This window comes from Toxorhynchites rutilus, chromosome 2 (genome assembly GCF_029784135.1).
Source record: "Toxorhynchites rutilus septentrionalis strain SRP chromosome 2, ASM2978413v1, whole genome shotgun sequence".
Lineage (NCBI taxonomy): Eukaryota > Metazoa > Arthropoda > Insecta > Diptera > Culicidae > Toxorhynchites > Toxorhynchites rutilus.
This window is the reverse complement of record NC_073745.1, coordinates 100,409,668-100,436,966: the sequence shown is the minus strand read 5'-3', so window position 1 is coordinate 100,436,966 and position 27,299 is coordinate 100,409,668. Positions and strand designations below refer to the sequence as shown.

The window sequence follows — 27,299 nt, the reverse complement described above, 5'->3', positions numbered from 1 at the left end:
GAACGCTTTTGTTTTGTCAAGGCGGTATAATAAAGTGGAACGTTATGTCAGAACTGCTGTTCAGCCATTACTTGAGTTCGAATTGACAGCGACCAAACGAACGGCTAGAGTTTTCCGAGAAAGAGGATAACAAATGACATGCAATGATGAGTGCATACCGCTATGTGTTTGCTGCGCATAAACGTTGGGTTTGTTTACGCTGTTGGCATCATTGTTGTGTTTCGGTGACTGCTGCAAGTTGTTGTCTGCATTGCTGTTTTACGGAACGTGAGGGTTGTTGCTGTTGCTGGGATTGGCAATTCAGCTTTGCTAGTGGGTATATGAAAGGGTCACTACCGGCGGGCTTGTGCCGTACTGCTTTAAGTTCCATTCGCTTTGGTGGAATTAGTCGTTGGCGACCCATTAGGATTGAGTGATAGCGATACGCTGTGGATATCCATGCATATCGTTTCCCGGCGACTGCTGCTCAGCTGGAGACTCACCTGATTGTACGGGTTGTGAGACACAACAGCTAGTTCGATTGAAACCAGCCCAGCGTATGTATATGTTGGTGTGGACCGCTATGTAGCATAAAAATTAGACCTGCTTTGTTTATAAACAAAAATAGTCGCTGTCATTTTTTATCCCCTCTCGCACCTTCCATGCCTTTTCATCATACTGTTGAAAACGAACCACCTGTCAATTCCAGCTCCTTGTTGTTTTGTAAACAACGGATGGCTAGGGTTGATAGAATAGTGGTAGGTCAGCTAGCTAAAATCATTCAGCCACCATTTCGAAAGTCTATCATAATTTGTTAGTAAGCAAATTACAGTACGCTTGTGCACGATTTGTGAACTCAACCCATCGCGTTCCAAACCTTTCATTTTTTCTTTGTGCAAAACGTATATTTTTAGCAATATTTTGTTTACATATACCACCTCCTTGCCAAAGATAGTGTCGGTTATACCGCACCTCATAAAATAAAAAACATCGTGCTGCTGACCAAGGAAAGTGAAGTGGAAGGTAAAACGTTCGGACGTATCCCGTAAGTTTGAACTTATTTACATAGATGGTATCCAAACAACACTAAACATTGACTACAGTTTCGCCGGCACGGTTGATTGTCGTTATGAACCAGCACAAAAAACAAAGCTGCAAATTATGCGCCAGTGGCGGTACCACGATCAAAGCACTCCCTGAATCACATTAGCCGAGCCAGCTGGCGGAAGCATATGCATAAAGGTTACTAGGTTACTATTTTCAACGACAACTGTTTATTTATTATACTGCTTCAAATATCTTCGACGAAATCAAATGTAACCAATGTAAGTAATAACATAAACAAATCCAAACTTTTCGTCTTGCCATTCCTCAAACGTCTTTTCTAAATAGTGTAAATTACGAGCAACCTGTTAACTCCACCATCTTGCTGCTGACAATCTTCCACAGAGTTGTCAGTGCTATCAATTAAACATCATTATTACACAATCGACATTTGCGGCAGATAAGCGATTTCTTCCCGGCGACTATTTCGAAGGTTCAGTAAAGTTCTTTTACACCATTATTCGAGTGCATTATTTCGTGATCCAGGGTAACAAGCTTTTAAAATGTTGGATACAGATCAATCCCTTGCGAAAATGATTGGCTTGAAGCCAGCCACAAAGGAGAATATTCTTTACTACTATATGCCCCTGCAAAGTATGGTTAGCTATGCAGCTTTGTCCGTAAATGTCATGAACCCATCGATCGCTGTCAGGTATTGCCTATGCAATCTAAACTTATAACCATTCGGAACACTATTCACGTAAATGATGATAAAATTTTTATATCTCTAGGTATCTTCCCAAACGAGACGTTACGAATTTCCTGCTGCTGCACACCTTGTTTGGAACCACACTTTACTTCTATAGCCGACCACATTTGGCCGTAGTCTCGAATAAGCGTCGTGTCGCCTTCAGCATTTGTGGATCAGTTCTGTTCAGTTTTGGTTCCGTGCTAGTTTGGGCCGTCCTACGGAGTGCTATTGCACGTAACAAGAGCCTGGCCACGGCTTTGGGTCTGTCGTCAGGTTTTATTATGGCGAAGCTGACGTACGATTATCTCGATAGCAACGATAAACAGGTGGTGGCCAAGAAGAATTAAAACTCGTGTTGTAAAACGCCGAATAACGGATCAAAAGGAAATACCGATGAAATACAAGGATCCTGGCTCAGCCAAAAATTTGTATTGTCGTGCGAAGAAGAAAAATTAGTTCACACTCTAGCTACCGATGCAGATTGCAGAGCATCTGTTTGGAAAAGTATAATTGTCTCGTTCCTTAGTGAGCCATTGAAAGCTTTACCTATTTTTCAAATTGTTATATGGAATTAATAAATTTTTTGAAGTCCACTCTGATTAAATGGATGTTGTAATCAGTGATGAGATGCCGATAGCATATGTACTCGGATAGCAAAGTTCCGCAATAGAATATGGTGAGCCATCGTTGTGTTTCCGAATTCGCGGGTGCTAGTGTCAGCACGTGAAGGTTTTTTTTATCTCATCACTTTACGTGAAGGTTGAACACTTAAAAATCTGGTTGGGGTGAAAAATGCGTTATTTTCCATACTTCAATGTATGTACCAGGTATGAATTAATAGATATTACGATTATTGTAAGGCCATTGTTTCAGTCTTTCCTCATGCCATAGGCCATTGTTCGAGCTCTGGCCCCATTTGCTGGTTCATATTTCTAAATTTATTAGCAGCTAGCTGACCCGGCAAACTTCGTCTCGCCCAAAATTTAGCTGCATTTGCTTGATTCCTTCTCGTAGTAATGCAGAAGTTTGTGTTTCATTTGTATGCCAACCCCCTTCCCCTTATAGAGGGCGTACGTGTGTCGAACCACCATAGAAACATTTCGTGCCCTCTAAAACCTTCATATACCAAAATTGGTTTCATTTGTTGATTGATTCTCGAGTTATGCAGCCCCCTAAACCACCTTATGGAGAAGGGAGGAGTATCGAACCACCATAGAAACATTTATCGATCCCTAAAACCTCTATATGCCAAATTGATTTCATGTGCTTGATTAGTTCTCTAGTTATTCAGCTCCCCCTCCCTTTTAGAGTGAGGGGGGACATCATAGAAACGTTTCTTGCTCTTTAAACCTCCACATGCCAAATGGTTCCGTTTGTTTGATTAGTTCTTGAGTTATGCAGCAATTTATGCTTTATTTGTATGGCGTGGTGCGGTTCATCCGCGAAAGCGAGTTCCATAGTAATTCTATGGACTTTCCCGGAATTCATCAGTGAGTGGCAGGATTTTGCTCTTTTGTTTTGGTTATGGCTTTTACATTTTTTGACCCCTTTTTGACTTTTACATTGAATAGCATCATTAAACTATTCACGACCTTACAGATGAATAGTTTGATGATGCCTGTAATGATAAAACATAATTATCATGCGAAAAAATATTTTTTTTTGTGTTCGCATCTCATTTTATGTCACTTGTTGTGTTATCCGCGATTTTCGTAATCCACGGAGACCTCGTCAGACTATTCCGCGGATAATCAGGGTTCTGCTCTATATAGATGAAAGTTTCATTTTGGTTCGTCAAGATGCCTCTTTCTTTATTCCTGTACATTTCGGCCTGCGGCACAAAACCTTTGCGTGAGACGTTTAATTTCTTGAAGAACTTCCGCGATCATAAATAAGCATAAAGCAGCCCCATCTACCCACACTTACTTCCAGGCGATGCTTTTTCCCGGAAGAGATGTGTTTGCTGCCTTTGCTTCAGTCGGCATCGTTCCACGTTTTGTCGTGTCGCCTATTGCAACATAACTGCACTTGCTGCATCCTTCTCGTTCAGAAGCGTTCGACACTCGTCGTCAAACCCTTCGTTCCGTTGTCCACATTGTTCATATCGGATGAGGGTCTCTTCTGTGATGCTGATTGCTGCTTTCAGGATGTTCCAGCATTTATCAAGCGGAGCAGTCGTCGTATGTGGTACCGTGGTGAGCGCTGATGTCTTTTGTTTGGCCATTCCCAGGTAATGGTCTGAATCGATGTCAGCGCCACGATAGGCTCTCACGTCGATGATATCTGAGAAGTGCCAACCAACGATCAAAACGTGGTTAATTTGTGTTTCCGTTTGCGTCCGTGATCGTCAGATGTAACGGTATTGGATGATGTGCTGGAAGAAGGTGTTACGTATATCCATGTGCTTGGAGGCAGCGAAGTTGGTAAGTCTTTAGCCGTTTTTGTTGTTCGCGGATGCGCGCTAAACCTACCGCACAATTTTGATGTCGTGTTTTGTGCAGCGATCATATGCTACCTAGATGGGGCTGTGAACGTTGATAATACTGAAGTTGAAGAGGTGGCCTCGAACCCTCAATCTGCACATTCTTTCGTTGGTTGACCAACAACCAGTCGGCTTCCTCGGTTCAAAAGTCTGTAATTCAGTCGGAACTTCATTCGTAGCTTCTCCCGATTGATATCCAATCACTGACAGACCGAATAAATAGTTCAGCAATCCAGAAACTGCTTATCGTATTTTGGGTCGAATATATTTGATCATTACACCACGGCAGTGGAACTTCATACAAATCGCTCGTCGAAGAGTGTCTTTGTGAGGTGCGTGAAAGACACAACGTCTATCCCTCGCAGTTGACAGTATAACAGTGATGTTGATATTATATACTGCCAACACTAGTTAGCCATACATTGGGCATCATTAGTGATCCCCGATTTTTGAAATTAATCGTTCATCAGCTAATCGAATAGTTTTCAGCAGTTTGTTATTCGATACGATTAATCGGCCCAAATAATCGATTAATCGATTAATCGCCACAATGAGAGAAATAATTAGTTAGATTAATATTTCTCATTTGCTAGAAAGCCATATGGAATCAAAAAAGTGTTCATTCCGCCTGAAAATCAATTATTATCTTTTACTCACCCCTAAAGGCGTAAACGAAGCTCAATTCACGTTGACGGCATTGAGCTTTGTTTATGAACTTAGGGGAGCGTCAAAGATAATGATTTGTTTTCAGGATAAAACTGCAGCGGCCGTACGTTTTTTCTCTCTGAGTTTGGATCGATTAATCGACGTAAATTATTCGTTCGCTTCGATTATTGGTTGTGCAGTATTCGTTCGATTAATAATCGATTTCTGTAGGAAGTATTCGATTAATCGATTAATCGAACGATTATCGGGGATCACTAGGCATCATTTCCTCTCACAACAGACAACTGTCGAGCCGGTAAGTCATACTCAATATTTATTCCCTGTGTCGGGTGATTTCACTATAGGTTTATACCGACTACATTGAGGAACCTGTACAGTAAATATATGAATGCTTCACAGTCTTCTTTTTCACCGCTTGTTTACATCGGCGAATATATTTTTTTTCCACTATATTTCGTAGGAGAGTGTATGCATGGTATGCATTTTCTATTACGAGGTGTTTAATGAAGGTTGAAAGGTGAGAATGTTTATATATGAATTATCGTACGATTTAATTGAATGCATAAGAGCCCCCGCATACTACAGACTTTCTGTCAACCAACAGTTTGGTCGGGTCGGCCTTCTGGTGCAAAAACCGACCCAACTGAATCGGCGTAATGTGCGCACATGCATACCTCTCCGTACTGATTAAGAAGCTGACCAAACTATTGGCCGACAAATCAGTCTGCAGTCTGCGGGGGCTCTAAAAGTTGTCAACAAAGCTGGAGTTTAGCACATCTTTAAATTTGAACAAATATAAATATTTGAACAAAGATTTTCAGTAATTCTTGATGTTTATTGCGTGATTTGTTTAGTGTTAGTTTGTTTAGTTTAGTGAATGTTTAGTGTAATGATTTTATTTTGAGGTTTATATTCACAAACATACAAGTATGACTAATATAAATTGCATGTATATGATGCGCCTAGCCAGCCCATACATGAAAACGTGGAGGCGATATACATACATCCCAGCAAAAACTAAATCATATAATTATCGTTTTTATAACAACATACACCCTATATACATGTATATGGCCTCCAATTTCGTCTGCACATGTCAGTTATACACATCATAGCAAGTCTTGGATGTATGTATATCGCCTCCAATTTTAGGTTTTTTACGATTTAATGCTTGGTGGGCATATGCTGGGCAGGCCCGAAGGCAGTTTCAAATTGTTAAAATATGAATGATTTTTTTTACTTCATGTTATTTGATTACTTGAAACATGTAGTACTGAACTTTATTTAACCATTTCTATATAAATTTCGTGATATTTTCACTAAAACACAATCGACAATCAGGAATGACGTATCCGATTACAACTCATTCGTATCATATGTAAGAGCTTGATAATCCAAACATCCGGAGTTCAAGTCCCATCGGAGCAATTTTATAACCATCGCCACCACTCATATTAAATATTTATATCCCTAAAAGTCGATTGATTAATTCCTATTTGTACAAACATAATTATTTATAAAGGTTCTATATACATACAAAAATGGTGATTCCTGGGCCTGAACATTTTACTTTAATATTTCCGCCATTTTTTATGCCAGTGATGAATCGTATATTCGTAAGACAAAAGACTTATTAGGTATTGCCTAATAACCTTGCACGTACAGTAATTTACCTCTAATTCTTCTACTGCATGACAATAGTCGTACTAGATGCATGTATAAGTCGTATATTCATCCAAACCAATTCGCAAACAGATATCAGGGATGTATTTCACCTCTATTTTTGCATATATATGTCAGTTAGGCGCATTATATGCCTTCCAAATATGGTATATATAATGCTGTATGTACGCAGGTTATACGGTTTAATGTTTGCTGGGCAGTAATGTCGTGAATACTGTTGCAAGTGGAAAATGTGTGTTCGCTGCTTATGATGCGAACACAAATAACAATATAATACAGTAATTCACATTTAATACGACATGCCGAGGCACCACTCAGTGTCGCATTGGAGGCGATTTTGGGCTGTAAATGGACATTGGCGATGTGAGTGGTAGAGTGTCGACATCTGGTGACAACTTTTAATGTGAGGCCATAATTTGGGCCCCGAACTCGATTTTTACAAAAATGTCTAATAAGAGCCCCCACAGACTGCAGACTAACTTGTCGACCGATAGCTCGGTCGGCTTCTTAATCAGTACGGAGAGGTATGCATGTGCGCACATTACACCGATTCAGTTGGATTGGTTTTTGCACCAGTAGGTCGATCCGACTAAACTGTCGGCTGAAAAAAAGTCTGTAGTGTGCGGGGGCTCTAAGAGATACACATGTCCAATAAACGTGTCGCATTACAGGTTTGTCCAATTATCTAAATGTTGCTTTAAATATAACTTACTGTATATAAAAAATATTTATTCCCAGCTGTTTTGAGGCATCTCGCACAAATTGACAATATCATGCAGTTGTCAGTGCAAGTCGGTGCAATTTTTAGAGTGTAAAAAAAGTTCACTGTTTACATAAAAGCAATCTCGAATCGATCCCCATTTTTGTTTACTAACCCCTGATTACACGTTGATTAACCTTCATCTGTCAAAAAGAGTCAAATAACGCAGCGAAAAACATTATGTTTATGATATGTTGATTGTAATGCCAGATGCACAGCGGGTGAAATATTCGCTTGCGTCCACAGCTCGAGGAGAAACAAAGATGACACTAAACGAGCAGAATAAACGATGTTCGCTGTTTTATGTATAGAAACACTGTAGCTACCGTATAAATACTGCATCTATCTGAGGCAAACTTTCAGGCCTCATATAGATGCAGTATTTATACGGTAGCTACAGCGTACTTACTGTGCAAGGATGGAGTTAACGTCGCAAATATTCTCTTTTCGTCATTCGTTGCTTCTATTCTCGCGGCTGCATAAGTTGCACACAAATAGACAGAACAAATATATGGGAAAATGCGAATGCTTCCAATTTTCATCAATTTTAACGACTTCATGACTACGAGAAATCTCTGAATTGAAATTCTGATTCGAATGGTATGCGAATCGACAAAATCCGTTCGCAGCAAAAATAAGTCATTAACGTTAACTTTGTTTTATAAAAACGTGACCTATTTTCTGGTTTGGCACCCTTAATGAAAGACGTAGTCCTACGTCAAATTTATTTTTCAATATTCTCTCAATAACTTCAGAAGAATTCAGGAATTGTTTGTTGAAGATAAATGTTTTGCATATCGAACAGACGGAATGTTCGCATAGTGTCGTACTGAATAGAGTTTGCGGATACACAAAAATATCATGTTTGGTTCACAAACAAAACACAGTAGACTCAAGGCGCCTAGAAGTATATCCTAAGGTGGACCAACTTGCTAAAATCACTCTTCAGCCATCTTGGGAGTCTACTGTGTTTTGTTGGTAAACAAAGCACAATACGCCTGTGCCCAAGCTCGCTCATGATCAGTCTGTCTCTTTCACGCTTCAAGCAAATAATTCCCCTTCTGCTTTCTTCCGTACTGTTTTCATATACCGCTCCCCTAACCAACTTAGTGACGAAACGGCCTCACCTAGTACCATAGACCCGTCTTGAGTAGACTTTCAAGATGACTCCAGTGTTTTTGACGCCATAGCTCACCTGAAATCTCTAACATTGCGTTTAACGAGACTATACCGAGAAGATGTACTATGAATGTTAATGAATTTCATTTCTTTGTTTTGACGTCTTGGATTTTAACTAAACATAAACAAATAGAAACTAATAGCAAAGTTTCCAATTTAGTTCTCGTGAAAATCAGAAAAAAGAACTCATCAAAATGGGTAAAAAACAGCATCAGAAGGATAAAATGTAACTATATTACATTATTTGATGTCCTCGATTTTGTTTTCATGTATAACACAATTTTTAGGTACTTGACTTACACCGAGTGGTCCGAGTTGTACGGTGGTCACAAACCGGACTCGGCCGAAAATGAACAGGTCAAGTTTAAACGGCTTCCGTTCGATCACTGCTGCCTCTCGATGGTACCATTCGAACATCCGTATTGCGACAAAAATGGGAACGTTTTCGAACTCTCGGCGATCGTCGATTTCATAAAGCACTTCAAAGTGAACCCGGTTACGGGAGAAGCACTGGATGGAAAATCGTTGATAAAGCTAAACTTCACCAAGAACCATGAGGGTCAGTATCATTGCCCGATTCTTTTCAAGCCATTTTCGAAGAATTCGCACATTGTTGCCAATGGCAAAACGGGCAATATTTTCTCGTACGAGGCCATTGAACAGCTGAACGTGAAAGCCAAAAACTGGAAGGATTTGATCGATGATACATCTTTTGTGAGGAAGGATCTAATCACGATACAAGACCCTAGCAATTTGGAGAAGTTTAATATCACTACCTTTCATCATATAAGGAAAAATCTTCGAGTTCTAACGGAAGAAGAGCAAGCCGAAAAGAAGGATCCTCAGGGCAGACTGAAAACCATTTCAATGGAAACGAGGGAGATATTGACGCAGCTGGAGAAGGACTATAAAGCGCCAGAGGTGAAGCAGGCTGAACACAAGATGGCGGATAAATTTAACGCCGCTCACTATTCGACGGGTGCCGTTGCGGCGGCTTTCACCTCAACTTCGATGGTTCCGGTGTTGAATCACGAAGCCGCCATCATCGAGGAGGACGTGATACGCTACGAGCGGGTCAAGAAAAAGGGCTACGTTCGGCTGCTAACCAACTTTGGTGCGCTAAATTTGGAACTCTATTGCGATCAAGTTCCGAAGACTTGTGAAAATTTCCTCAAGCACTGCACCACTGGTTACTACAATGGGTGTATATTCCATCGGTCGATAAGGAATTTTATGATCCAGGGTGGAGATCCCACTGGGGTTGGTAATGGTGGCACATCGATTTGGGGGAAAAAATTTACCGATGAAATTAAACCTAATTTGACTCACTCCGGTAGGGGGATTCTGGCGATGGCTAACTCCGGACCGAACACAAACGGATCGCAATTGTATGGTGGTTTTGTTACACATATCTCCCGGGATTTAAAATGCACTTTTTTACCTTTTTTTAGCTTCATAACGTACCGCTCTTGTCGTCATCTGGATGGCAAACATACAATTTTTGGCAAATTGGTCGGTGGGCTCGAGGTGCTAACCGAGATGGAACGGGTTGAGGTGGACAACCGCGATCGTCCAATCGAGAACATTTTCATCCAACGCGTACAGGTGTTTGTGGATCCATTCCAAGAAGCAGATGAGCAGCTGGCCAACGAACGGTCGGCGGAACTGGAACGCATCCAACGAGAGGTGCAGGAAAAAGAGAAGAAATCTACTAAAGCTCAGCCGTTGCAAGTGTTTCGATCCGGTGTTGGAAAGTATTTAGATAAGGATCGGGCGAAAAAGCTGGCAGAGCCGGATTCGGCATCTGTCAGTGGTGCGAATCTTAATCAAACGAAGAAACGAAAAATAGAGGAGAAAATCAGCAAACTTGGGAACTTTAGCTCCTGGTAAGACATTTCCACTGCAAATATAAGATTTTTATTACGTTGTTAGTAGAGAAAAACAGATCACAAAAAAGAACTATGGGTGAGTTATACCTATGATATAATCGCAAGGTTGACGTAGGACTTCCGTTGGCTTAGTAATCATTTGAGTGTATTAATTAAATTATTGATTAAATCAGTGATTGAATGAAACAATTTCCGAATTCAATTGCAAAGAAACTCCAATTTAGGTCTATTCATGTTACGTTCTTCGTTGAAAGTCTGACATAGAACATAATGCTTTGTTTATTTTATTCTTTCATCGTGGATTTCCAAAATATGTGATCGGAAGAATTGTCAAACGATTCATGCATTTGAATTTCCTTCTGAAGTTATGGCAGCTCCTAAGTGTACGTACTTTTTTTTCTCTAGTATAGCGACTTTCAACACATTTCGGCTGGTCCGTCACATTTACTTCCATTTTTGGAAGAATGTCGGGAGTGAGAATTGAACTCGTGATCTATGCGTGAGAGGTATAGATGTTACCACTACGCCAGATCGTCATCACTGCAGTACATACTTCTCTAACCGCAAATTTGCTTGATTTGTTAACCCTCCTGTACTCGCGTGCAAAATCATAACACGTATACTCGCGCACGGTGTCACATTCCGAAAATTAAACTTCTCTGTAATGTTGCCATTGTGTATTTTTCAGGCTTTATTGACATTTATTTGAAGAAGAGGGTATGATTGAATGAAAAAACTCAAAAAATATGTTTTCTTCCTCTTTATTATGTTTAAATAGTCATCTAATTCAGCCTCCTCAAAATAGAGTAGTTTTTGATACTCCAACACAAATAACGAAATTCGAATTTTTCACTGTTACTAATTAAAAGTAGGCAACTGAATATAATTCATGGAAGTATAAAGAACTATAAAATAACATAAAAACGCATTAACCGATTGTGATTTCATTGTAGTAAGAATCAGAACATAGCATAACTACATACCCGAAACAAACATAGATTTTTACATTTCATGCAGTTGTTACGTGTTTTTCGAGTCTTTTATCGAAGAGAAGAATGTATAACGACTTTCTAGATAACTACCAGATGATAAAGGTTCTGGAATATAAAGTTTGCATATTTCTAATATTCTTTGTTTCTGTTTTCTTGGTAAACTAAGAATTAATGCCTTTTTTATATGGGGTATAAAAAGATTTTTTTTTTTTATTAATCCGTTTATTTTTACAGGCTCAGTTACATAAGTTTAATGGAGCCAAACTCTTAACTATATTTCAACTAGCATATATCAACATGTTGTTTCCTTAATTCTATGGTTAATGAAATAGGAAACCGATTACTCGCGGTCGACTCGAGTTTAGAAGGGTGACACATTTTCATTAGGAAAAGGATGGGATGTATGGAGATGTGTGTTTACACTCGCACTTACATTCACATTCACATTCTCATTCACACTGACACTTCACACTCAATTCTTAATGTTCGGGCGGTTAACCAACACGCCGGACAAATGCGTTGCTTGCAAAAATCAAACGGTTTAACCTCAATTTCTAAAGAATAAAATTTGTCTATATTTTCCTTTTTATCTGGTTGTCGGATACACTTTCACGTTACGACGTGTTCTCTTCGCGTTCGGATTTGATCTCTTGAGCTGCAACTTGCTGTTCGGCTAACCAGTGAAAAGGTTACTTCTCGTCGGGATTGTTTTACTGCGTTGATGTTGCTGCTGTTGTTGTTTTTGCTCTTTCTTCTGCTTCGGTTTATTCGGCTTCGGTTGTCGTTTGTCGTTGAATTGAAATATCGTGAATGTGTGCGTGTCGCACTCTGAATATTCGTGGGCTCTAAGGGGCGTGGCTGGAAACACGAATCTAATACTTTCGTTGAAGACGGAACATACTCCCCCCGAATAGAATGATTAATTTTCACAGTTCTCCGGCTTTTGATAATTGTCTTCGATAGGTAGAATTGATATTTTAGTGATCGGACGACGATAAGTTGATCCTTCACTCTTGATGTCAACTGTGCGAACTAGGTTGTCGGGACCGGGATAAACAGCTGTTATACGACCGAGTTTCCACTGTAAAGCTGGACGATTTCTGTCGTGCAGAAGAATAATCATTCCTGGCTTAACGTTGTCGATGGTATGCATATTTTTCTTCCGAGGTTGTAAACTGTTTAGATAATCTCTGGACCATGTTATCCAAAATTGGTGACGAACAACCTGCATATGTTGCCAGCGATTCAAGCGGCTGATTCTCAGATCGCTCAAGTTTGGCTCCGGAACTGATGTTAAAGCACGATCAATAAAAAAATGGCCAGGAGTTATGACTTCGGGATCAGCTGGATCGTTATGTACTGCGAATAGAGGCCTGGAGTTGAGAATGGCTTCAATCTCACACAAAATTGTAGTCATTTCTTCAAAGTTCAATACGCTATTTCCAATTATCTTTTTCATGTGGGTTTTTGCACTTTTAACGGCTGCCTCCCATAAGCCACCAAATTCCGGGGCATCAGGTGGTATGAAATGCCATTCTATTTCCTTGGTTTGACAAAACGATATGATTCGATTGAATTCTTGCTGGTCTTGAAAAAGCTGGTATAAACGATGCAATTCATGGCATGCTCCTCGAAAATTGCTTCCATTGTCAGAATACATTTCGGTAACGATCCCTCTTCGGCTAATAAATCTTCTTAACGTTGCAATGAAAACGTCAGTGGTCATATCTGATGCTAATTCCAAGTGTATAGCCTTAGTAGCCATACATACGAATACTGCTATGTATGATTTCACGATTTTTGGACGATAGACTCCTTGTTTTACCATAATTGGGCCTGCATAATCGATTCCACAAGTACTGAATGGAGGGGATGGTGTCACTCTTTGTTTTGGTAATTCACCCATCAGCTGAGAAACATTCGTAGGATTCACTCGGAAACATTTCACACATGATCTAGTAACCTTGCGAACTATCGAACGAGCGTTTAGCAACCAGAAACGTCGTCTTATTGCTGAAATCAATCCTGAAGGGCCAACGTGAAGTAATTCAATGTGAAGAGTGATGATTAATAATTTGGTGATATGACTTTTGTTTGGCAATATTAGTTGATGTTTGGCTTCTTCAGGCAAATTCGAATGGCTAAGTCGTCCACCGACTCGGAGTGCTCCTTTGCTATAAGTTGGATGCAGAGCTTCAAGTTGTTTGCAGCGGATTCCAGATTCCAAACGAAGAATTTCTTCTCTCAGTTCTACGTGCTGAATAACTCGAATTATTATTAGCATAGATTGTCGTAATTCTTGTACAGTGAGATGCCGTTGAATAATACGTGTGTTCTTTGTTTTAATTGCATTGTTTTTGAATCGTAAAACCCATGCAATAACTCGCTGAAGCTTTCTGAAACAGCTATATTTAAAAAATACTGGAAGCTGTTCGATAATGAGTATGTTGGTCTTTATATTCATTAAGTTGCATTTCAAATCTGGTATGTTTTCGTGTGTTATTTCTCCCAATAATTCGTGATTTATTGCAGACTTAGTTAAAAACTCAGGACCATTCCACCATAACTTATTGTGAATGAGTAGCTGTGGAGATTGGCCTCGGGAGATCACATCAGCGGGATTGTGTTCTGAGCGCACGTATTTCCACTGATACTTTTCTGTGCTATTACGGATTTCAGCAACTCGATTTTGTACGAAGACCTCGAATTGGTCAGTTTGCTTTCGTAGCCAAGCCAATACAACTTGGCTGTCTGACCACAAGACCACCCGCTCGGTTTTCATATCGATTTTTTGCATTACCTTCGTGATTAATCTGCTTAATAACAGAGCAGCGCATAATTCTTTGCGGGGAATCGTTAATTCGTGAAGAGGAGCCACTTTCGATTTTCCGCAGAGCAGCTTCGATGATGCTGAACCATCTGGATAAAGACTGCGGATGTAAATACACGCACCGTATGCCACATTGGAAGCATCTGCGAACCCGTGTATGTCAAAACGAGTTGCTTCATTGGAAGTCACTTGCCGTGGAATCTTAATTTCCGCTAAATAGGATAATGACTGTCTTATGTTTGTCCACTGATGACTGATGTTATTATCTACTTGGTCATCCCAATCTAAATTGCTCCGCCAAAGTTGTTGCACCAGTAATTTAGCTTGAACGATTGCAAGCGATATCAAACCCAAAGGATCGAAAAGTTTTGCTATTTCAGAATAGATTTTCCTTTTCGTTACTGGTGGGTCACAGCTGGTTGAGAGGTTGGTTAATGATATCAGTAGTTCATCGACTGTTGGTTCCCACAATAAACCTAGAATTTTGATGACTTTGTTTGTGGCTCGATCTTCCATGGGTTTAAGTGCTTCTTGTTCATCGATAGGAATATGTTTCAATAATTTCGGAGAATTTGAGCACCACTTATGTATTGGGAATCCACCCCGTCTTAACATTTCTCTGAGCTGATGTATAGCTTCTATAGATTCTTGAAACGTGTTAGATCCAGATAACAGATCGTCTACATAAGTGTCATTTTTTATAATATCAGATGCGACGGGAAAAGCAGTTTCTTCATCTATTGCCAACTGTATTAAACTTCGGGTTGCCTGAAAGGGTGCTGATGCGGTGCCGTAAGTTACAGTTGTCAGTTCGAGGATTTGAAGTCTTTCATTTGTATTCTCTCGCCAGAAAATTCTTTGATAATGTGCGTCGTCAGGATGCACCCGTATTTGACGATACATTTTTTGTATATCCGCCGTAAATACGTATCGATGTTTTCGGAATCTCAAAATGATCGAAAATAAGTCGTTTTGGACAACTGGTCCCACCATTAGAACATCATTGAGAGACAAATTAGTTGTTGATGATTTAGCGCTTGCATCGAACACTATTCGACATTTCGTTGTAGAGCTTTCTGGGCGAAGTACCGCATGATGTGGCATATAATACGCCTTAATCGACTTACAATCATCTTCGGCTTCACTCACAATTCGGCAATGTCCAAGTAGTTGATATTCACGGATGAAGGCTACATATTGAGCTTTGAGCTGAGGGTTTTTCTGAAGACGATGTTCCAACATGAAAAACCGCTTTAGTGCTAGTGCTCTACAGCTATCAATCTGGTCGGCGTTTTCCTTGAGGGGCAATTTTACAACAAATCTTCCGTCTGAGTCTCGATAATGTGTGGACGTGAAATGTTCTTCGCAACGTAGTTCTTCGGTGGATGTTTGGCTAGCAATTGGAACTTCCTCTACTTGCCAAAATCGCTGAATTGATTCCTCGATTGACTGAATGGTTGCCAGCTGTGAATAGTAAATGTTTGCGTTGTGTTTTAATGTACCTGTAACGAGCCATCCAAGGTGTGAATCTCGCAATACAAGCTGACTATCGTCGATTGAGATGGTTCTAGATTTCAACACACTAAAAAACAATTCTGCTCCAATTAGCATGTCAATTTGGTTTGACTTGAAAAAGGTTGGATCCGCTAGTTGAATATCCTGAGGGAGTTCCCATCCTTTCACGTCGATAGTTGTTGATGGAATCTTCCCTGTTATTTTTGGTATCACTAAACACTCCAATTTGCATCGATAGTCATTATGGTTTGACTGGAATTCGAGTTCAATTCTATTTCGTGCCAGAGTGTTGATATTATTGATCCCAGCGATTTGTACATTTGATGGCTGATTCGGTAGTCCAAGAGTATCAGCTAATTTCTCGGTAACAAAATTCACTTGGGATCCGCTATCCAAGAGTACTCTACATTGATGTTGTCGGCGATTCTTATCCAATACGCGGACTACGGCGGTGAGCAGTAATACTGTTTTAGAGCCTTGAGTGTAACTACAGGAACACGTGATGTTTGTTGTTGATTCCTCTACCATTGTTGGTGATGAAAATTCGGCTATTGGCTGACTTACATTGGCTAACTGCTTCGATGACGGAAATATGTTGGAATCATTTGCTGGTTCAGTATCTTCGTGCAATTGAGTATGATGTCGCTTGTTGCACTTACGGCAGGATTTTGGTGAAGGACAATCTCGTAATCTATGACCCCTTTGAAGACAATTGAAGCATGCACCGGTTGATCGAACTTTCTCGACTCTCTCAGCATTCGACAGAGTACTTAGTTTGTTACATTGATAATTACGGTGTGGCGCGCCACAGAAGTCGCATTTCACAAATGGTAATTCCTCGTTTGTTGTAGCGGTGTGAGACCGCTGGCTTGTAAATTTCGGCATTATCGTTGGCTTTATAATCGATGACTTCGGATAGGACGGTTGACACACTTGTTCGCATCTTTCTAAAATTTGACACTGGGATTTCAAGAAACTTAGAGTCGACTTGTATTCCGGTAGTACACCAGGTTCAATCTTCTGTTCCCAGTGTCTACGCGTCGACGTGTCTAATGCTGATGTCAGAAGGTACACTATCATCAGTTCAGACACTCCTGTTACGTTCTGTCCGAGGTACTCTAAGCTTTCGACATGGTTAGTGCACCTGTCTAGTAACTTCTGGAGCTCATCGCTGGATTCTGTTGACATTTTTGGCAAAGATAAGAGACCGCGAATGTGCGTCTCTACTATCACACGAGGATTTTCATAACGTTCGGCAAGAATCCTCCACGCTTGGGCGTAATTTCCTTCGTTAATCGTCTTAACGTCGATGGAACCAGCAGCTTTATCCGTCAAAGCTTTATCGAGATGATATAGTTTTATGGCATCAGAATCTCTCGATTGTCCCATGATGTCTTGGAACATGGCTTTGAATTTAGGCCATTTCGCATAATCTCCATCGAACGTTGGTATTGGCGCTTTAAGAGGCTGTTGGTGGATTATTACTTGGGGTGGCTGCGGCTGATGAGATCGTTGTACTTCGTTCTCCATTATGAGTGACTCAACTGCAGCGGATGCTTCGTCATGTATGCTTTCAAACTGGTTGTACTCGTCTTCTTGTCCCAACACATGGTCATCGGGAATGATTGCCATAATTTCGTTGTGTATGGTGGAAAACTCATCATACGCTGACTGAAGCTTCCTTTGATAAACTTTCAACTGGGCAGGAGTCACTGCGAACTCGAGGTTGTTCATAATTCTTGAGACGCGAAGTACCTTTTGCACCGTTTGATTGCGCTGCCGGAATAACGAATTCAGCTGAGTCGTTGTTTTGGCATCTGCAGCAATAGCATCCTCGAATCCTTTAAAAGGAATTTCGTCCTCGCCATTACCCTTTTTCGCCTTCTCTGGTGTATGGTTAAGCGGCATTTCAAAGTTTTATCTTCCGAGATGCTTTGATTTGTACTGCTTCTTTCGCGCACTTCCTCAAACAAACTGATCCACACGATTTAGAAAAAACGTTCGCTATACTTATTTGACCTTTCACGCACTACCTATGCTTGTTCTTTCAAAACACTCGATTATTGCGGAAACACACGCGGTATACTTAATCCGGTTCGAAGGACCAATGTTCGGGCGGTTAACCAACACGCCGGACAAATGCGTTGCTTGCAAAAATCAAACGGTTTAACCTCAATTTCTAAAGAATAAAATTTGTCTATATTTTCCTTTTTATCTGGTTGTCGGATACACTTTCACGTTACGACGTGTTCTCTTCGCGTTCGGATTTGATCTCTTGAGCTGCAACTTGCTGTTCGGCTAACCAGTGAAAAGGTTACTTCTCGTCGGGATTGTTTTACTGCGTTGATGTTGCTGCTGTTGTTGTTTTTGCTCTTTCTTCTGCTTCGGTTTATTCGGCTTCGGTTGTCGTTTGTCGTTGAATTGAAATATCGTGAATGTGTGCGTGTCGCACTCTGAATATTCGTGGGCTCTAAGGGGCGTGGCTGGAAACACGAATCTAATACTTTCGTTGAAGACGGAACACTTAAAACTATCCTTACATCTAATATGTATTTACAATTTAACTTATTCTAATGTTAGTAGGAAGGGAACCGATAGCTCGCGAAGGACGAAAAGGAGGGGAAAAGGATGTATGAACAATCACACTCGAAGATCGATAGCTTTAAGGAAAACATATATTTGGGACATATAATCAAGGTCTAACCGAGCCAACACATCTCTCACTGGCATATTGGACTGCTTTCCTCCAGCCCGAAGGGAGTTTTCTAAATTCGATCTGGCGACAAGATACAACTCGCACGACCAAACAACGTGTTCGATGTCGTGATAAAAAGATGATATAAAAGAATTTCTAGGAACTTCCTTTTCTTTTTCTTGTTTTCTTGTCGGTATTGCCCATTATAAAAAAATATCCCCGAAACTGTAGCTGTTAAAAATTACCATAAGCTACCGATAAGTTTATAGTTTACTGTTTATAATTCTTCCACAAGTGAAATTCTTTCACAAGTGTGTATATGTATGACCATTATATTTAGCGAATAACTATACGAAAGTCAAAAATTTATATTTTTCTTTTGAACGTATGAATCTAACGACGAATAGTTAAAATATGGATCCGTTCAATCCAGTTACAAAAGGGACTGAAAACAAATAAGAATAGTCCGGTAATGATCTTATGCATTATATTCAATAAATATTCCACGCCACTAACATTAATTTATACATTTCATTCAACAATATTCTAGAATATGAAAAAAGACACTTGTCCAAAAAAATTACTCCTATACTCGCATCGGTGTGTCAGACCGAAAGTGTTAAAAAAGTGGCACACGTTCCCATGTTTGTTCCAACACATGCGATACGCTAAACGATGACGAACGACGAAGAACGAAGCTAGAGAGAATCACAAAGTCGTAGTGTTGATATTTTCTGAGAAATGAACAAATTATTGATTTCTCGGTCTGACAGACCAATGCGCGAGTATAGGAGTGTTAAACTTCATGCACTTAGTTTTGCAGTTTGCAGTTTGCAGGCTACTTGGTTTATCCGAAAAAATAACCTGAAACTATTGAGACCAGAACAATGGGTCCAAATCCCATAAGGAGGATAGTTTCAATAGCTGTTATCCATGCCTATTACTCAAAGAAAGTAATAGATAACAAACCATTACCATTATCATCGTCGCTCCGACTTATTTCATAGGAGACAACGGTGAAATTTCCAACATTTGTTAACTCTATTAGACAAGAAGTTCTTTATCTAACACTCTGCAGTTCTAAACTAAACTAGTTTGATCAGAATATGAAACCAATATTAAATCCACCTTCGAAAAAAAACTGTCCACTGAAGCAAACTTCAAGTAAGGATGCATCTTGATGTAACAAAAAAAATTGAAAGGCTTAGAAAATTGTCTAGTAAACTCTTCAACAAAGCAAAAATTAGCTCTGATTGGATAGATTACAAAAACTGTCTAACACAATATAATAAAAAAAAATCCCTAAATCAAAGAGAAGGGATTGGAAGTTCACCTGTGAACAGAAAGAAAGTTTACCTGTTGTAGCAAAACTTCATAAAGCCCTTTCTAAGGATAACACCAACGGACTTGGTAGTCTGAAAAAAGGAAGCGGTCTTTACGAAGTCAAGGTTCAGTGGGCAGTCGATTCCTTGAAGCACTTCAAATTTCCAGGACCATTTGTGATTTATCCGGTGCTGTTACCAAAAAGCAAGGATATCACTGTCCCTCTTCTGACGGAAATGTTTAGCGCTAGTACATATGGTACTAAGCTACATTTCTAGTAAATGGCGAGAAGTCCGGGTTATATTTATTTCCAAGGCTGGTATACGTGACAGGACGACTCCCAAAGCGTATAGAACAATTAGTCTAATACCTGTCATCTCAAAAATGATGGAAAAGGTCATTGATCTCCATATCAAATCATCATATTTGAACAGGAGACCATTGAACACATTTCAATTAGCGAATAAAAAAAACTGAAACAGCGCTTCACACGTTAATTTAAAAAATAGAGAAGTCTCTTGATGCTAAAGAAATCTCACTTACAGCTTTTCTTTATATTGCCTGCTAATCAACCGACTAATAACAGCTAAATTAGGAGGATCTACTCTAACAACGAAACCAACTAGAGGTTGCCCTCAAGGAGGAGTTCTGTCTCCTCTGTAGTTGTCGACGATCTTCTTAATATTTATTTTTTTAAATTTATTTATTTGTATAAAAATGTATAATACAAATAGCCTTCTAATGGCTCTCAAAGTATGTATTACTTTCGTTTTCTATGGTGAATTCAATTCCATTAATGGTTTTTGCAATCCCTTCTGAATGTAGCTAGTGAAGTTGTTGCTCGATATTCGAAAAAAAATCTTAAAATATTTGTTTCGCACCTTGAAAATAGCAAATTATGAGTTCGTAGAAGAGATGACGTAATGAAAAAGTTTTCCAAGTATTTTGGGGCGTTTTTTAGAATTTTAAATGTCATTGTACACATTCGAAGATCTAAATATTCGCTGTAACTACAGTTTAGTATTAATTTAGAAAATTCTAAGATATGGTCAAATCTTATAAGTCCATACACAAATCTGGTAATAGAATTAAAAGTTAATAGAAGTTTTCGAAAATTTTCATTCATTGATTTAGCGTAAAGTATATCACCGTATTCAAATAGTGGAATAATCAATGATCGAACAAGTTTTAATTTTATATGTTGAGGGGTGAATTGTTTGAGTGCCACCAAGGTCTGCATCGTATAGTAAACTTTTTAACAAACTGTATTAGTCTGAGCTTTCCAGTTTAAGCTACTGTCCATCAAAATTCCAAGGTTTTTAACAACTTCAGAGTAAGTAATTTCCTCGTTGTCCATTGTGATAAACGGTGCTCCGTGTATATTCATGTGTCTAGATTTAAAGATTATAGCTTGAGTCTTACGAGCATTGAGAATCAAGCCATTGTTATTGCTCCAAGATATTATATTTTGAATATCAATGTTGATCATGTCTACAATATTTGTTAAATCATTAGGCTTCCCTGATAGGTATAACTGGCAGTCATCGGCATACAGGTGAATCATGCAGTAGTTCATTTGATTAGGTAGGTCATTTATGAACATTGAAAATAATAGAGGGCCTAAGATAGACCCTTCCGGTACGCCACTTTCAATCTGGACAATATCAAATTTCGTAGCGTCGAAATCAACATATTGAGAGCGGTTCGACAAACAGCTTAATATCAACGCAACATCAGATTCATGCAGCATAAAAGAGCGTTCAAGATTTTTACAAAGTAAAAGATGATTTATAGAATCAAATGCTTTACTAAAGTCGAGCAACACTAGCGCAGTTAACATTTTTTGTCAAGAGCGCGTCGAATGTCATTATCAATTTTAATGAGAGCGGTTGTGGTGCTGCAATTTTTGCGATATCCTGATTGAAAGCGACAGAGTAGTTCATGCCCTTTTTAAGAATACGTTCAACTGGTTTGAGAGAAGCTTTTCCAAAATTTTAGAGAGTGCTGGAAGTATGCTGATTGGTCGGTATTCTGACTCCTTTACAGGATTATCAACCTTTCCAATCGGAACGACTCGAGCAATTTTCCACAACATTGGAAAAGTTGATATAGTTATACAAAAATTCAAAAGATCTGTAATGAATGGTAGTGTTACTGAGATAGACATTTTCAGGATTTTCAAAGGGATTTCATCATTTCCAACCGAGTTACACGTAGCAGAAGAAATCTCTGTAAGAACCTCATCTGTGGTAACACAGCGGAAAGAAAATTTGGTTGTATTACTATTTTCCAAGGGAAACTCGGTAAAACTACGCGGAATGTAATGAGAGACGAAAAAGTTATTCAAACTAGTTGCTGATACGTCACCGCCATCGGCTCTAGTTGGAGTTCATTTGAGGCCAAGTCGCTTTATATTGTGCCATAATTTATAAGGTTTACATTCAGCTGAGAAGTGAAAAATTCTCGCTTAGATGAACGAATTTCACGATTTGTTGTATTTCTTATTCGAGCAAAAGTGTTCCATTTTGTCTCATTTCCTTTATCTTGCTTCCAACATTCGTAAGCATCAGATCTGTTCTTAAATAATTGTCGAATTTGGGAATTAATCCATTTTTCCTAATTTGTGCATGTCTTTGAATCACTGCCAGTAATAAGTCATTGAAAACAACCAATTTATCATCCACATTATTGCAACAATACATTAAATTAAAGTTCGAGTGGCTAAGATCACGTGTGAAGGCATGGAGATCAATTTTGTTATAGTCTCGCTACCAATGTTCTTCAGGCGGGAGTTTTTTGTTTTTAATACCATAATCCACGCATAAGAAATCATAATCACTAATTCCTGCCATTGACGATTGATAACAATTGTTCACACTACTTAGGCAGTTCCCACTCACAAAATCAATCTGAGACGAGCGGCATTCACGTTTATGGCATGTTGGAGAGGAGGGGACAATTTTGAAGGTTAACGAGTGTAGGTTGTCAAACAGTGTGCGAGTTTTCAGTATAGTCAGTATAGTAAGTCAGTATCGAGTAAATTGATATTGAAATCTCCCATCAGCATGATGTTAGATTCTGTCGATGAAATGTCTGAAACCAGCTCGTAAATTTCATTCATCAAATCAATAGCGCTATCTGGAGGTCTATAAACAATGCCACATACAAGACTAACAGATTTCAGTTTCAAAAATAAAAAATCGATTTCGCTGCGTGGTTTAGATCGAGCAACGACCGAAAGTTTCATCCCTTTCCTTACATGCAACGCTACACCGCCTCCTTGCTGTTTCGTTCTCGAGAAACGATCCGATCGAGCTATTTTATATCCATCCAATTCCACAGATGTATTTGTGTTGGACGGTTTCAGCCAAGTCTCAACAATCCCAATTACTGTTAGCTTAGAATATTCAAAAAACAAACTTACTGGATCAGGAATCGACATGTCAATTCCAATGGAACAGTGGCCTACAGTTTTACGAGCAGAAATACAAGCTATTCTAACATGTACAAATATTTTTTTTTTCCCAAAATATATATTTCTATCAAGGCTCATATGGCGTTAGCCTCACGGGGCCGGGAGTTCAATACATTGACAATTTTTCTCATTATCTATGTTAGTAATATGTAACCGAATACTCGCGGTTGGCTCGAGGTTAGTATTACAAGTGTTTTCGTAATTGTGATGTTGCTGTCTTCAATGCTCTGTACGTGTGCCCGACACGGGATACTTCCTATTGGGATGCAGCTGACCCTTAATCAGCAACGCCCCCCTAGTCTGTACCTCATATCTAGCGTGGTGCGTCTTTCTCGACTCGAGGAATCCAGGATAGAATGGTCACTAACCGGCGCAATCATCAGTTCATGTAGAGTTGTCATGAGCGGTACAACCTTTGGCTCTTGTTGAATGATCAGTGGACTGCACAACCTTTGGCCCGTGTATCTGTAAATGATGATGATGATGATGATGGTCCCGCCTCCTTCCCCTACAGAGGTTTGAGCAAGACGAGTTATCTAAAAGATAATTTATTTATTTTTTCTCAACATTGAAATCAGTTTAGCAAACACAAAAAAACGCACTGATTTTATTCACAGATATAAGTTCAAAAAAATTGCAATTTCCAAAGACAAGCCAATACTCAGTCATGTCCGCCACAGAGCCGATACGGTCCCGACGAGGCCCTTGCAGCCAAAGGGTCCACCAGAGCACAAGTCCAACCGCCAGCCTTGCTTTGGATTGACAATGAATATCCTCATTCAGAGAAATCGAGAAAATTTCCTTTACGAAAATTTCCTAGACCGGCACTTAAAAATCTTTCAATTTAATATCCTTTATATCTGTGGCACGCGCGCGACGCTCAAACTTTTGTAGACTACTTTTATTTTTTTTTTTTCAACTAATACAACTATAAAAACAACAAAATAAAAATAAAAATAGTCCATCATCACCAGTCCATCATGACAGACATAATAGAGATCAATACTAATTAAAAAAAAAGATAATTTAAAAAATTTTTAGATAGTCTACATAATATAATCCGTTCAAAAAACTTCGTCAGGTTACTCAAAAACATTGAAAAACAAACTACCAAAAATTGTCCACATTAATTATTCGTTCGTATAAAACTTCGTCAATAAAAATCTTCGTCATAAAATTAGAAAAAAAAATCGTTCGACTGTTAATAAAACACAGTTTTCACGTGTGAAATACAGTGCCTCTTAAATTCTGTAAGTGTTGTTGCGCATTTAATATGTCTTGGCATCGAATTGAAAACATTTATTCCTTTGAAGTACAACGAATTTTGTGAAGCACATGACAAGAAATTAGGTGTTCTTAATTCATTCGCGTTTCTAGTGTTATATCTATGGAAATCACTTCCTCTTTCAACTCGATCACACAAATATCGAGGCAGCAAACCGTGAACTACTTTAAAAATGAACACCATAGTTAAATAAACAATTCTTTGCTTCACGGATAACCATTTTAGAGCGTCCAGCATCAAAGATGAGGAAGTGAATCTATTACATTTTAGAATCAACCGCATTATTTTATTCTGCAAACGCTGTAATCTCGATATTTGTGTATCATTGGCTAAAAATAATATGGAAGAACAAAAGTCTAAATGAGGAGAGATGATTGATTTGTATAGCTGTATTTTACTGCACATAGTTAAATCGTTTTTCAATCGGCATAAGATTCCATACTTCTTGGCAATTTTCCTGATGACATTGTCAATGTGAGTATTGAACTTGAGTTTGTCATCAATAATCACGCCAAGATATTTAATCTCCCGAACGCGATCAATGGTCTCATCATCAATTATAATAGAGACGTTTTCATTAGAACGATTTCGCGAGATTACCATAAATTTAGTTTTATTTATATTCAACTTCAATTGCTTATACTTCAACCATCTACTTAAAGAACGCAAATCTCCATTCAAATATAAAACGACCTGATTCAAATCATTAGCTGCAATGAATAACACAGTATCATCTGCAAAAAGGTTAATATCACAAAATCGTAAAACTCGTCGCATGTCGTTGATGTACATAATAAATAGAAGGGGCCCTAATACACTTCCCTGAGGTACTCCAAGATTATTCCCTACGGGACTGGAAATTGAATTATTAAAAATAGTCCGTTGAGTTCTGTCATACAAATAACTTTCAAACCATTTATATGCAGTACTCGTAATTCCAAAGCGCTTAATCGTATTCAACAACAAGGGCCTAGAAATTGTCTCGAAAGCGCGTTTCAGATCCAAGAAAACAGCAATGATGGTATCTTTACATTCTAATTTCTCTTTCCATTTTGCTAACACCAAGTTCAATGCGGTTTCACAGGAATGTCCTTCTCGATATCCCGATTGTTCTGGTATTAGCAAAGCGTTGAGATTTAAATATTGCAACAGCTGGCCTTTAACAACTAATTCTAATATTTTCTCTAATGTGTGCAACATGTTGATGGGACGAAACTCTTCGGCTTTAATCGTTCCAGCAACCTTTTGAATAGGAACTATGAAAGATTCCTTCCACACCTGAGGCACATGCCCAGTTAATAAAGACTTATTAATAAGGTCCAGCAAGATGTGATCAATGACATGAAAGCAATCTTGAATAACTCTAGCATTGACATTATCCACTCCAGCCGTTTTACCTAAAGAAAAGCAAATAGTTCTAAGTTCATTTAATGTAATTGGGTGAAATCTTTCAAATCTACAATTACTATCAACCGGCTGTCTTATTTCATCAGGTTCATCGACCAATTCAATGGACTGATTGATCAATGAAACACTATTGACGAAATAATCATTAAACTTGGATACTATAGCCTGTTCAGACTGTTCAAGTGTGCCATGAAAAGCTATGGACCGCGGTTTACTATTACTAGGTTTCAATAAAGATTTCAAAATTTTCCATAACTCTTTGCTGTTGTTTTGATGCTGATCAATCTTCCTCTGAATATATTCACAACGAGTTTTCTTAATCGATTGTGAATATCTGTGTGTGTATAGTGTGTGTATGTATTGCCGCGACTAAGTAAAAGTTTATCGATCGGATAGGAGGGATATAAAACGGGGACACAACGAAGGAAACATCATCAAACGTTGACATCGGCGTTTCTGAGGAACAGGTATAGATGAAGCAGAAGATCAGGATCACGGCTACCTAAGATATCCCGGACGGGGATCTCCGATTGTCTGCCTTGTGCTCTCAGTGCTCTAGAGAGCTGAGAGCGAGCAGTATGGAACCGGATACACGACCAGACAACATGCTCGATGTCGTGGTAGCCATCGCCACAATCACAAAGATTGTTTGCTGCGAGCCCAATGCGATAGAGATGCGCGTTTAGGTTGTAGTGATTGGACATAAGCCGAGATATCACGCGATGTGAATTAGTAAATGTTCCGAAGTTATACAAATATTTGTTTGGCTAGAAAATACAGGTATGCCAATATCTGTATCTCAGACAGTCAAGCAGCTCTTAATGCAGTAAAAGCATACACATGTCAGTCAAAGCTAGTTTGGGAATGTATTCTATCCTCAAAACAACTAGCTGCTTCTAAGGAAATTAATCTATACTGGGTGCCTGGTTACTTAGGTATAGAAGGTAATGAAAAAGCCGATATCTTAGCAAGATTAGGATATTCAACTAAATTCGTCGGGCCTGAGTCATTTTGTGGATTATCTACATCATGCAAGAAACCTGAGCTCAAAACCTGGGAAATATCAATGATTGAAGCCAACTGGAGGGCTCTATCAACACCAAGACAATCCAAATTATTTCTTACACTTTGTAACAGAATAACACGCAACCTACCCAGCTTGAGTAAGGCAGATTTGAGTACGAGTGTGGTTCGATAAGTACTTAGCCCACAAAAAAAACAAAAATTTTGGAAAAGTCGCGATTTATTTCTCAACATAGTCTCTTTTTAGCTCGCTACACTTGACCCAGCGATGCTCCAACTTCTTTAATCCAATTGAAAAATACGTTTTCTCGAGGTCTCAAA

At 39.1% G+C, this 27,299-nt stretch overlaps 3 protein-coding genes across 4 annotated transcripts; 2 read left to right on the top strand and 1 right to left on the bottom strand.

The window, feature by feature from the left end:
• The first annotated feature begins 1,392 nt into the window (after positions 1 to 1,392).
• Positions 1,393 to 2,378, top strand: LOC129769748 (uncharacterized). 2 transcript variants are annotated; one of them, XM_055772200.1, is made up of 3 exons: positions 1,393 to 1,516; positions 1,600 to 1,735; positions 1,815 to 2,378. In XM_055772200.1, the coding sequence occupies exons 2-3, from the start codon at positions 1,617 to 1,619 to the stop codon at positions 2,119 to 2,121; spliced, it is 426 nt and encodes a 141-aa protein (XP_055628175.1). In that variant the 5' UTR covers positions 1,393 to 1,516; positions 1,600 to 1,616; the 3' UTR covers positions 2,122 to 2,378. The 2 variants fall into 2 exon arrangements, with proteins under 2 accessions (XP_055628175.1, XP_055628174.1); XM_055772199.1 differs by having other exon boundaries at positions 1,394 to 1,735.
• Positions 2,379 to 8,608: 6,230 nt separating this feature from the next.
• LOC129769747 (RING-type E3 ubiquitin-protein ligase PPIL2) lies at positions 8,609 to 10,639 on the top strand. The gene is made up of 3 exons (XM_055772198.1): positions 8,609 to 8,770; positions 8,832 to 9,932; positions 9,996 to 10,639. Exons 1-3 carry the CDS (start codon positions 8,739 to 8,741, stop codon positions 10,432 to 10,434), a joined length of 1,572 nt encoding a protein of 523 aa, XP_055628173.1. The 5' UTR covers positions 8,609 to 8,738; the 3' UTR covers positions 10,435 to 10,639.
• A 1,459-nt stretch (positions 10,640 to 12,098) lies between these two features.
• On the bottom strand, positions 12,099 to 17,678 carry LOC129765985 (uncharacterized). Its single transcript, XM_055766447.1, has 2 exons — positions 15,383 to 17,678; positions 12,099 to 12,283 (listed from the first exon to the last, which is right to left on the bottom strand). Exons 1-2 carry the CDS (start codon positions 17,676 to 17,678, stop codon positions 12,099 to 12,101), a joined length of 2,481 nt encoding a protein of 826 aa, XP_055622422.1.
• Positions 17,679 to 27,299: the final 9,621 nt, after the last annotated feature.